The 11,411-nt window shown below is 42.5% G+C and overlaps 1 protein-coding gene and 4 non-coding genes across 5 annotated transcripts; all 5 read left to right on the top strand.

The window, feature by feature from the left end:
- Positions 1 to 2,172: 2,172 nt before the first annotated feature.
- Positions 2,173 to 2,254, top strand: trnas-aga (transfer RNA serine (anticodon AGA)). The gene has a single exon. It is a non-coding gene; the product is annotated as a tRNA-Ser (tRNA).
- A 3,176-nt stretch (positions 2,255 to 5,430) lies between these two features.
- Positions 5,431 to 5,502, top strand: trnae-cuc (transfer RNA glutamic acid (anticodon CUC)). Its single transcript has one exon. It is a non-coding gene; the product is annotated as a tRNA-Glu (tRNA).
- A 1,790-nt stretch (positions 5,503 to 7,292) lies between these two features.
- Positions 7,293 to 9,720, top strand: LOC139376960 (nectin-1-like). The gene is made up of 4 exons (XM_071119990.1): positions 7,293 to 7,329; positions 7,634 to 7,761; positions 9,243 to 9,498; positions 9,632 to 9,720. Exons 1-4 carry the CDS (start codon positions 7,293 to 7,295, stop codon positions 9,718 to 9,720), a joined length of 510 nt encoding a protein of 169 aa, XP_070976091.1.
- Positions 9,721 to 9,777: 57 nt separating this feature from the next.
- Positions 9,778 to 9,849, top strand: trnae-cuc (transfer RNA glutamic acid (anticodon CUC)). Its single transcript has one exon. It is a non-coding gene; the product is annotated as a tRNA-Glu (tRNA).
- Positions 9,850 to 11,210: 1,361 nt separating this feature from the next.
- trnas-aga (transfer RNA serine (anticodon AGA)) lies at positions 11,211 to 11,292 on the top strand. Its single transcript has one exon. It is a non-coding gene; the product is annotated as a tRNA-Ser (tRNA).
- Positions 11,293 to 11,411: the final 119 nt, after the last annotated feature.

Below are 11,411 nucleotides of genomic sequence, written 5' to 3'. Positions count from 1 at the left end.
GGCTGGGAAATGTTTAACGCAAACTGGGAAAGAAAGAAAACACTGGTGCGTAGTAAAATGCAAGTGTCAACCGGCTAACGTTAACGATAGCTAACGTTAGTACGGGGGAATGGACTAACGTTAGCAAGCAAGGTTAGCAAACCAAGTTGTTGACCATGACTGACACAGTGGAAGCTTATGCAATGTAACTAACGACGATAGCTATGTAACGTTAGCTAATTAGTTGCAAACGCCAGCCTTCCTAAAATGCATTGTTATTTCATCAAGCATGTTAGCTAAATCACGTAGTTAGCTATGTAACGTTAGCTTGCTAAAACTGTTCCTCGCTTCACACCGTCAGCACCACTGACGATACACCCAGAAAAACGGACAGCGAAGATATAGATGCCCTTCTTGAGGACATACTTGACGATGATTTCGATTCCCTTGCGCTAAACGTGAGTAAATAACCTTAGCTACATCGCCTTGCAATGTTGAATGCAGTTTTTTGTTGTTGTTGCTAACAGCATCTACTGTCCAGTAGTAGTAGCTAGCTAAAGTTAGCTGTCTGGATATCACACGGATGTATTAGCTAGCTATAATGAGATAAATATGAGGCTATGTTTGATTGTTTTTAGCCTGTTTCCAATGGAAAGGTTGCTATCATTTTTGTCCTTCCGACTCCAATGCATTAGCTAACGTTACATTGCAAAAGGGCCGGCCCGTAGGTGGTGAAATGTAGGAAACAACATCTCCACCCCGCTGATCCTCAACACTGGGGCCCCACAAGGGTGCGTTCTCAGCCCTCTCCTGTACTCCCTGTTCACCCATGACTGCGTGGCCATGCACGCCTCCAACTCAATCATCAAGTTTGCAGACGACACTACAGTGGTAGGCTTGATTACCAGCAACGACGAGACGGCCTACAGGGAGGAGGTGAGGGCCCTCGGAGTGTGGTGTCAGGAAAATAACCTCACACTCAATGTCAACAAAACAAAGGAGATGATCGTGGACTTCAGGAAACAGCAGAGGGAGAAGCCCCCTATCCATATCGACGGGACAGTAGTGGAGAAGGTGGAAAGTTCCTCGGCGTACACATCACGGACAAACTGAAATGGTCCACCCACACAGACACACAGCGTGGTGAAGAAGGCGCAGCAGCGCCTTTTCAACCTCAGGAGGCTGAAGAAATTTGGCTTGTCACCAAAAACACTCACAAACTTTTACAACTGCACAATCGAGAGCATCCTGTCGGATAGTACAGATATTTCTGTACTAACAGTTTTCACCAATGTTCTCTTTATAATACTATGATAATGTTATATCAGTGTAGGCTGCTGAGGGGAGGACGGCTCATAATAATGTCTGGAATGGAGCAAATGGAATCAAACTATGTGTTTGATGCATTTGATACCATTCAACTGATTCCGCTTCCAGCCATTACTACGAGCTCCTCCTCCCAAATGTATTTTACCTTTATTTAACTACGCAAGTCAGTTAAGAACAAATTCTTATTTTCAGTGACGGCCTAGGAACAGTGGGTTAACTGTCAGTTCAGGGGCAGAACGACAGATTTGTACCTTGTCAGCTCGGGGATATGAACTTGCAACCTTCCGGTTACTAGTCCAACGCTTTAACCACTAGGAGGTGCCACCAATCTCCTGTGTTTTCTGTTTAAACAATAAGTAAGGATTGAGCCTTGGGGTACTCCCTTGGTGACAGGCAGTGGCTGAGACAAAAAAAAACAGATTGCATACCAGAGAGAATACTATAGACATCAAGAAAGCCAGTCAATTGATTATTGACAAGTTTTCCAACACTTTTGATAAACGGGGAAAAATAGAAATAGGCCTATAACAGTTAGGATCAGCTTGATCTCCCCCTTTGGCGATATACCACAATCCCCCGAGGTGCCTTATTGCTATTTTTTATTTTTTATTATTTAACTAGGCAAATCAGTTAAGAACAAATTCGTATTTTCAATGAAGGCCTACACCTGCCAAACCCGGATGACGCAGGGCCAATTGTGCGCTGCCCTCCGGGCCTATCAATCACTGCCGGTTGTGATACAGCCTGGAAAAAATGGTTACCAACGTAATTTGAGTTTTGCTAAAACATAATATCAGTCAGTGTCTGATATATTTGTAATTTTATGTTGGCTATTACCGGTTTCTGTCTTCAATAGTATCAGCAGTTGTCGTGGCCGAGTGGTTAAGGCGATGGACTAGAAATCCATTGGGATCTTCCCGCGCAGTTTCGAATCCTGCCGACAACGTGATATTTTTCTCCTGTGATTGGTAATGCCCAGGCGTTTACATTGTATCATAGATAGCCAGTATCTGTATCACTACACATAAATCGCTAGCTACACGGTATCAATCTTTACCTACTTGAAATTAGGTTACGCCTGTCAATCAAGCACTCCTGTTCATGACAACAGTCAATAAGCAGCAGTACCCTGAAGCTATGGCGGACGATTTGGACGAATTGCTAGATGAGGTTGAAACAAAGTTCTGTCGCAATGTAAATTTGACGCCACAACTTCAAGCTCCCTCAGATTTATCGACGGCTGGGAAATGTTTAACGCAAACTGGGAAAGAAAGAAAACACTGGTGCGTAGTAAAATGCAAGTGTCAACCGGCTAACGTTAACGATAGCTAACGTTAGTACGGGGGAATGGACTAACGTTAGCAAGCAAGGTTAGCAAACCAAGTTGTTGACCATGACTGACACAGTGGAAGCTTATGCAATGTAACTAACGACGATGGCTATGTAACGTTAGCTAATTAGTTGCAAACGCCAGCCTTCCTAAAATGCATTGTTATTTCATCAAGCATGTTAGCTAAATCACGTAGTTAGCTATGTAACGTTAGCTTGCTAAAACTGTTCTTCGCTTCACACCATCAGCACCACTGACGATACACCCAGAAAAACGGACAGCGAAGATATAGATGCCCTTCTTGAGGACATACTTGACGATGATTTAGATTCCCTTGCGCTAAACGTGAGTAAATAACCTTAGCTACATCGCCTTGCAATGTTGAATGCAGTTTTTTGTTGTTGTTGCTAACAGCATCTACTGTCCAGTAGTAGTAGCTAGCTAAAGTTAGCTGTCTGGATATCACACGGATGTATTAGCTAGCTATAATGAGATAAATATGAGGCTATGTTTGATTGTTTTTAGCCTGTTTCCAATGGAAAGGTTGCTATCGTTTTTGTCCTTCCGACTCCAATGCATTAGCTAATGTTACATTGCAAAAGGGCCGGCCCGTAGGTGGTGAAATGTAGGAAACAACATCTCCACCCCGCTGATCCTCAACACTGGGGCCCCACAAGGGTGCGTTCTCAGCCCTCTCCTGTACTCCCTGTTCACCCATGACTGCGTGGCCATGCACGCCTCCAACTCAATCATCAAGTTTGCAGACGACACTACAGTGGTAGGCTTGATTACCAGCAACGACGAGACGGCCTACAGGGAGGAGGTGAGGGCCCTCGGAGTGTGGTGTCAGGAAAATAACCTCACACTCAATGTCAACAAAACAAAGGAGATGATCATGGACTTCAGGAAACAGCAGAGGGAGAAAGAAGCCCCCTATCCACATCGACGGGACAGTAGTGGTGAAGGTGGAAAGTTCCTTGGCGTACACATCACGGACAAACTGAAATGGTCCACCCACACAGACAGCGTGGTGAAGAAGGCGCAGCAGCGCCTTTTCAACGTCAGGAGGCTGAAGAAATTCGGCTTGTCACCAAAAACACTCACAAACTTTTACAGCTGCACAATCGAGAGCATCCTGTCGGGCTGTATCACCGCCTGGTACGGCAACAGCTCCGCCCACAACCGTAAGGCTCTCCAGAGGGTAGTGAGGTCTGCACAACGCATCACCGGGGGCAAACTACCTGCCCACCAGGACACCTACACCACCCGATGTCACAGGAAGGCCAAAAAGATCATCAAGGACAACAACCACCCGAGCCATTGCCTGTTCACCCCGCTATCATCCAGAAGGTGAGGTCAGTACAGGTAAATCAAAGAGAGACTCAAAAACTGCTTCTATGACAAGGCCAACAGACTGTTAAACAGCCATCACTAACATTGAATGGCTGCTGCCAACATAATGACTCATCTCTAGCCACTTTAAAGAATGACACTTTATATAATGTTTATATACCCTACATTACTCATCTCATATGTATATATTGTACTCTATACCATCTACTGCATCTTGCCTATGCTGTTTGGCCGTATGTATAAGGTTGTTGTTGTGAAATTGTTAGATTCCTTGTTAGATATTACTCCATGGTCGGGAAACTAGAAGCACAAGCATTTCGCTACACTCGCATTAACATCTGCTAACCATGTGTATGTGACAAATAAAATTTGAGTTGATTTGTTGACCAAATTTGACACTCTCATTGACCTCTATACCAACACTCTTTGCTTGGTGGGCAAGACAACGAAAAACCGCCACCTGCTGGAGGGAAACAGATTTCCCGCCGATTTGGCCCTTTCTCTTCCTCAACAGATAGCCCAGTATACTTTCACTTTGACGGCTACTTTGACTTTTATATTCTAGTAGGATATATCCACGCCTTGAATTAGACAACGAAATATAGAAAACGCTGAACAAAAAATGCGTACCCTAGGAAATTAGTCAATTGAGATAAATTCATTAGGCCCTAATCTATGGATTTCACATGACTGGGAATACAGTCGCGCATTTGTTGGTCACAGATACCTTTAAAAAGGTAGGGGCGTGGATCAGAAAACCAGTCAGTGTCTGGTGTGACCACCATTTTCCTCATGCAGCATGACACATCTCCTTTGCATAGAGTTGATCAGACTGTTGATTGTGGCCTGTGGAATGTTCCGCTCCTCTTCAATGGCTGTGTGAAGTTGCTGGATATTGTTGGGAACTGGAACACTCTGTTGTAAACGTTGTTCCAGAGCACCCCAAACATGCTCAATGGGTGACATGTCTGTGAGTACGCAGGCCAAGAAAGAAATGGGACATTTTCAGCTTCCAGGAATTGTGTACAGCTCCTTGAGACATGGGACTGTGCATTATAATGCTGAATCATGGGGTGATTGCGCAGGATGAATGGCTCGACGATGGGTCTCAGGATCTCGTGTACAATACCTTTGAGCTAATATTTTATGAGGTGCAGTAGAAAATGCAGTAGAAAATCTGAGGTGCTGGTACTCAGTTCTGGTGAGCTCCTGCCCAAGTTAAGCACTGCTTGATACTCAATACATTTGGATAAATTCAACTTCTCACTTGTCCAAGTTAATTTACAATCATGAATTTTAGATATGCAAATAATAAACCAGATTGCCTGACTGTGAAGCTGTTGCCATTTATCACTATTCTGGTTAAATAACTATTGTTGTTTCATGAGCCATGTTACTTTCTGTTAAGTTCGAAGTGTCGACATGAGCGATATAACTGGTCCCTGGTGGTCTAGTGGTTAGGATTCGGCGCTCTCACCGCCGCGGCCCGGGTTCGATTCCCGGTCAGGGAACATACTGTTTTCCTTTGCTCTGAACAGATATTTCTGTACTTTAACAGTTTGCACCAATGTTCTCTTTATAATGCTATGATAATTTTATATCACTGTAGACTGCTGACGGGAGGACGGCTCATAATAATGTCTGGAATGGCATCAAACTATGTGTTTGATGCATTTGATACCATTCCACTGATTCTGCTTCCAGCCATTACCACGAGCTCATCCTCCCAAATGAAGGTGCCACCAACCTCCTGTGTTTTCTGTTTAAACTAGAGGTCGACCGATTATGATTTTTCAACGCCAATACCGATACCGATTATTGGAGGACCAAAAAAGCCGATACCTATTAATCGGCCAATTTTGTACAATTTATTTGTAATAATGACAATTACAAGAATACTGAATGAACACTTATTTTAACTTAATATAATACATCAATAAAATCAATTTAGCCTCAAATAAATAATGAAACATGTTCAATTTGGTTTAAATAATGCAAAAACAAAGTGTTGGAGAAGAAAGTAAAAGTGCAATATTTGCCATGTAAGAAAGCTAACGTTTCAGTTCCTTGCTCAGAACATGAGAACATATGAAAGCTGGTGGTTCCTTTTAACATGAGTCTTCAATATTCCCAGGTAAGAAGTATTAGGTTGTAGTTATTATAGGAATTATAGGACTATTTCTCTCTATACCATTTGTATTTCATTAACCTTTGACTATTGGATGTTCTTATAGGCACTTTAGTATAGCCAGTGTGACAGTATAGCTTCCGTCCCTCTCCTCGCTGGGCTCGAACCAGGAACACAACGACAACAGCCACCCTCGAAGCAGCGTTACCCATGCAGAGCAAGGGAAACAACCACTCCAAGGCTCAGAGCGAGCTGGTGACATTTGAAACGCTATTAGCGCGCGCTAACTAGCTAGCCATTTCACTTCGGTTACACAAGCCTCATCTCGGGAGTTGATAGGCTTGAAGTCATAAACAGGCAATGCTTGATGCACAAGGAAGGGCTGCTGTCAAAACGCGCGAAAGTGCTGTTTGAATGAATGTTTACGTGCCTGCAACTGCCTACCACCGCTCAGTCAGATACTTGTATGCTCAGTCAGATTATACATGACACGCTAGATAATATCTAGTAATATCATCAACCATGTGTAGTTAACTAGTGATTATGATTGATTGATTGTTTTTTTATAAGATAAGTTTAATGCTGGTTAGCAACTTACCTTGGCTTACTGCATTCGCGTAACAGGCAGTCAGTCTTCTTGTGGAGTGCAACAAGAGGCAGGTCATTATTGCGTTGGACTAGTTAACTGTAAGGTTGCAAGATTGGATCCCCGAGCTGACAAGGTGAAAATCTGTCTTTCTGCAACTGGGTCCTGTACTTCCTGACGGGCCGCCCCCAGGTGGTGAGGGTAGGAAACAACATCTCCACCCCGCTGATCCTCAACACTGGGGCCCCACAAAGGTGCGTTCTCTGCCCTCTCCTGTACTCCCTGTTCATTAACATTGCTAACCATGTGTATGTGACAAATAAAATTTGATTTGATTTGTTGACCAAATTCGACACTCTCATTGACCTCTATACCAACACTCTTTGCTTGGTGGGCAAAACAACAAAAAAATTCCACCTGCTGTAGGGAAACAGATTTCCCGCCGATTTGGCCCTTTCTCTTCCTCAACAGATAGCCCAGTATACTTTTACTTTGACGGCTACTTTTACTTTTATATTCTAGTAGGATATATCTATGCCTTGAATTAGACAACAAAATATAGAAAACGCTTTGGTACTGACCAAAAAATGCGTACCCTAGTCTTTCTCCATGCCTTTGCACTAGGTGAGTTCAAATTTCATTTTAGGGATAACAAGGCTTTATGTCCTCCCTTGCAAAAAAAGATTGCAGTTTTGAAACTGCAGTAACTTCAGTCGACTGTGGTATTTTGGACGCAGTAATTGCAAAATTGCAGTTATACTGCACTCTAACTGCAATTACATTGCAAATTTACTGCAGTAAAAAAAAGTGTTATTTTGGATGCAGTATTGCAAGCATACTGCAGTTATACTGCACTCTGACAGCCATCTTTTTTTCGTAAGGGCTGCCCATCAAGGTTCGTTTCGACGTTTGCCTTCCATTTTTCCAGTTTGCGTACACAGCAGGATTATGAAGGATGCTGAAAATACAAGGTCAATATGCGGCAAGGATTCGGTTCTGAGATGTAAAGAAAATTCTTTACCTGGGGTCAAGTACCGGTCAGTGAGGTGGTACAAGGTAAACTACTTTGCGTTGCTCTTTTCCAGGGCAGTAGTGTGGCTTGCTAACGCTGCCTAAAGCCCTGGATCAGAGTCCTCAGGGCTGGTATAGTGCCGAAAATCTCCCCGTCAGAATTCTCCCCCCACCTTCGCGTTCTTCATTGCTGCGACTTGCTTGCTTTTCTGCTCTTCACCCCGTCAGTTTAGCCTACATTTCACCCGTACCTAAATCCGCTACTGGTTTGTATTGGTCTTTTAATAAATCTCTATGCCAAAATTCGTCATCTCTCCCATGTCTTATTCGACTAGTACTTTTTAAAGTGTAAGGATAAGGATAATAATTATTCCATAGTTGTTCTGAAATGTTTATTGCTTGCCAACATTTTACTCCTTCTATGTTTAATATAACGCATATACATTAATTATTAATTTTGGTTGCCTATCCTGGCGTGAAGTTTGTTCTGTAGAAAGTATTTGACTCTGATGTGTGCCACAGAAAGTATTTGACTCTAGTAACAAAATTAAGGAAATTAGAAGGGGGAGAATTCTGACTGGGGAGAGATTTTCGGCACAACATTTGTTCGCTCATTATAGGCAGGATTAGGCGGATTGATGAGGGCGACATTTTCAGAGCTAAACTGACCAAGACGCACCTCCAACAACACATAAAACCTCACATAATTATGAGACACCACATTAAAATAGAGACACCAAACCATCTTTCACATGTTCAGGCTATCCTAACTTCCAATTCTTGAAAACTTTAATCAACTATAACTATAGACATTTGCATAAATTAGCACTAAATCACTCACCGACAGTAACTCTTGAACCATTCATGCTAGATACACCAAACCAACTTTCACAGGTTTAGGCTATCCTGACTTCAAATTATTAGAAGTGGTAACAACTATAACTATATAAATTAGCATAAAACAACTCACCAACAGTAACTCTTGAACTGTTCAAACTAGAGACACCAAACCAATCAATACATGTTTACAGCTACCTACTTTTTCAACTATAACCAGTCATTATCATTACTACTGCAGTCAGTACCACTACACTAACTTATTTCAAAACCATAGTTTAAAACAAGTTAGCAAGCACACCACATTTTCTTCAGGAAATGTACATTTCCAGTATTGTAGATTGCCTTTGTCTAGCCACTTAATCATATCAATCTTCATCCACTCTTTCTTCCATCTAAAGATAGCAGAACTCATAACTTTTATGAATCCCAGACAATTTAACCTCAGGTTTTTCTCCTGCTGTCTGAGTTAATTTTAGCAATTGAACCATGGAATTTGATTTGACTACTAGACTATCTGACTTTTGCTGTTTTTCTGGAGATCTTTGGCTGCTCACACATAAGTGGCTCATTCTAGTGATTTACGATCTGTGATGTCCTCATTGTAATCATCATTATTGAAACAACAGCACTGGCTCCAGACCAGCTGTTAGGGGCATAAAGTACACCCTCACACCCTCTTCTTCCAGCTAGTTGAGGAGCCCTCTAATAAGGAGTCCGGACTATTGATGAAGAGGCTATCACCTAACAGCACCACCCAATGGTACGCAGGCCTGGAGCGTAAAGTGGAACTTTTGGCTGATAATTATTTTGATATCTTCCTGCCCAATGTAATGGCTGTTGATAGCGGGAGGTACAAGTGTCTCCTGGCAGCACCTGTAGGAGAGCAGAACCAGGAGGGGCAGGTTCACCTCAGTGTTCTATTCTCATTGTGTGCTTGTTTTGGTATGTAAACAAACTGTATACTGCATGTGGATGTTTTAAATTGGACCCCCAGAGAGTTCCTCTGTGCTGATATATACTCTTTTAAAGTTTCCAGTGGTGCTCAAGGATTTGTGTATTATTGTTTCATTTGCAGGTTGCCTTTACAATAAGTCCACAGACCAATCAGAAAGCAATACCATCCTAGTTCTTTCCATTGTGGGGCTTGTGGCAGCATTGCGGTAACATTGCTAAGCTTTGTTACTTTTAAGTTCGAAGCGTCAGCATGAGCTATACAACTGGTCCCTGGTGGTCTAGTGGTTAGGATTCGGCGCTCTCACCGCCGCGGCCCGGGTTCGATTCCCGGTCAGGGAACATACTTCTTTTCTTTGCTCTGAACAGATATTTCTGTACTAACAGTTTTCACCAATGTTCTCTTTATAATACTATGATAATGTTATATCAGTGTAGGCTGCTGAGGGGAGGACGGCTGATAATAATGTCTGGAATGGAGCAAATGGAATGGCATCAAACTATGTGTTTGATACCATTCCGCTTCCAGCCATTATCACGAGCTCCTCCTCCCAAATTTATTTTATTTTACCTTTATTTAACTAGGCAAGTCAGTTAAGAACAAATTCTTATTTTCAGTGAAGGCCTAGGAACAGTGGGTTAACTGTCAGTTCAGGGGCAGAACGACAGATTTGTACCTTGTCAGCTCGGGGATTTGAACTTGCAACTTTCCGGTTACTTGTCCAACGCTTTAACCACTAGGAGGTGCCACCAATCTCCTGTGTTTTCTGTTTAAACAATAAGTAAGGATTGCGCCTTGGGGTCTCCCTTGGTGACAGGCAGTGGCTGAGACAGCAGATTTTCTGACTTTTTACACTGCACTCTTTGAGAGAAGTAGTTAGCAAACCAGGCCAAAGACCCCTCAGACACTAATACTCCTTAGCCGCCCACAAGAATGGAATGGTCTACCGTATCAAAAGCTTTGGCCAAGTCAATAAAAATAGCAGCACAACATTGCTTAGAATCAAGGGCAATGGTGACATCACTGAGGACCTTTAAGGTTGCAGTGACACATCCATAACCTGAGCCGAAAAACCAGATTGCATACCAGAGAGAATACTATAGACATCAAGAAAGCCAGTCAATTGATTATTGACAAGTTTTCCAACACTTTTGATAAACAGGAAAAATAGTTAGGATCAGCTTTGGCGATATACCACAATCCCCCGAGGTGCCTTATTGCTATTTTTATTTATTTATTATTTAACTAGGCAAATCAGTTAAGAACAAATTCGTATTTTCAATGAAGGCCTACACCTGCCAAACCCGGATGACGCAGGGCCAATTGTGCGCTGCCCTCTGGGCCTATCAATCACTGCCGGTTGTGATACAGCCTGGAAAAAATGGTTACCAACGTAATTTGAGTTCTGCTAAAACATAATATCAGTCAGTGTCTGATATATTTGTAATTTTATGTTGGCTATTATCAGTTAAGAACAAATTCGTATTTTCAATGAAGGCCTACACCTGCCAAACCCGGATGACGCAGGGCCAATTGTGCGCTGCCCTCTGGGCCTATCAATCACTGCCGGTTGTGATACAGCCTGGAAAAAATGGTTACCAACGTAATTTGAGTTCTGCTAAAACATAATATCAGTCAGTGTCTGATATATTTGTAATTTTATGTTGGCTATTACCGGTTTTTATCTTCAATTGTATCAGCAGTTGTCGTGGCCGAGTGGTTAAGGCGATGGACTAGAAATCCATTGGGATCTTCCCGCGCAGGTTCGAATCCTGCCGACAACGTGATATTTTTCTCCTGTGATTGGTAATGCCCAGGCGTTTACATTGTATCATAGATAGCCAGTATCTGTTATTGTATCACTACACATAAATCGCTAGCTACACGGTATCAATCTTTACCT

Source organism: Oncorhynchus clarkii, chromosome 2 (assembly GCF_045791955.1).
Source record: "Oncorhynchus clarkii lewisi isolate Uvic-CL-2024 chromosome 2, UVic_Ocla_1.0, whole genome shotgun sequence".
Classification (NCBI taxonomy): domain Eukaryota; kingdom Metazoa; phylum Chordata; class Actinopteri; order Salmoniformes; family Salmonidae; genus Oncorhynchus; species Oncorhynchus clarkii.
The sequence above is the reverse complement of the archived record's forward strand: the minus strand, read 5'-3'. Positions and strand labels throughout refer to the sequence as shown.

What these genes read in the sequence shown, in the direction of transcription:
- LOC139376960 (XM_071119990.1), top strand. Translation starts at nt 7,293, where the DNA reads ATGCGTACCCTAGTCTTTCTCCATGCCTTTGCACTAG. An exon ending in TCTCCATGCCTTTGCACTAG is followed by an intron (nt 7,330 to 7,633) that starts GTGAGTTCAAAT and finishes CCATTTTTCCAG; the next exon opens with TTTGCGTACACAGCAGGATT. An exon ending in CTCATTGTGTGCTTGTTTTG is followed by an intron (nt 9,499 to 9,631) that starts GTATGTAAACAA and finishes TTTCATTTGCAG; the next exon opens with GTTGCCTTTACAATAAGTCC.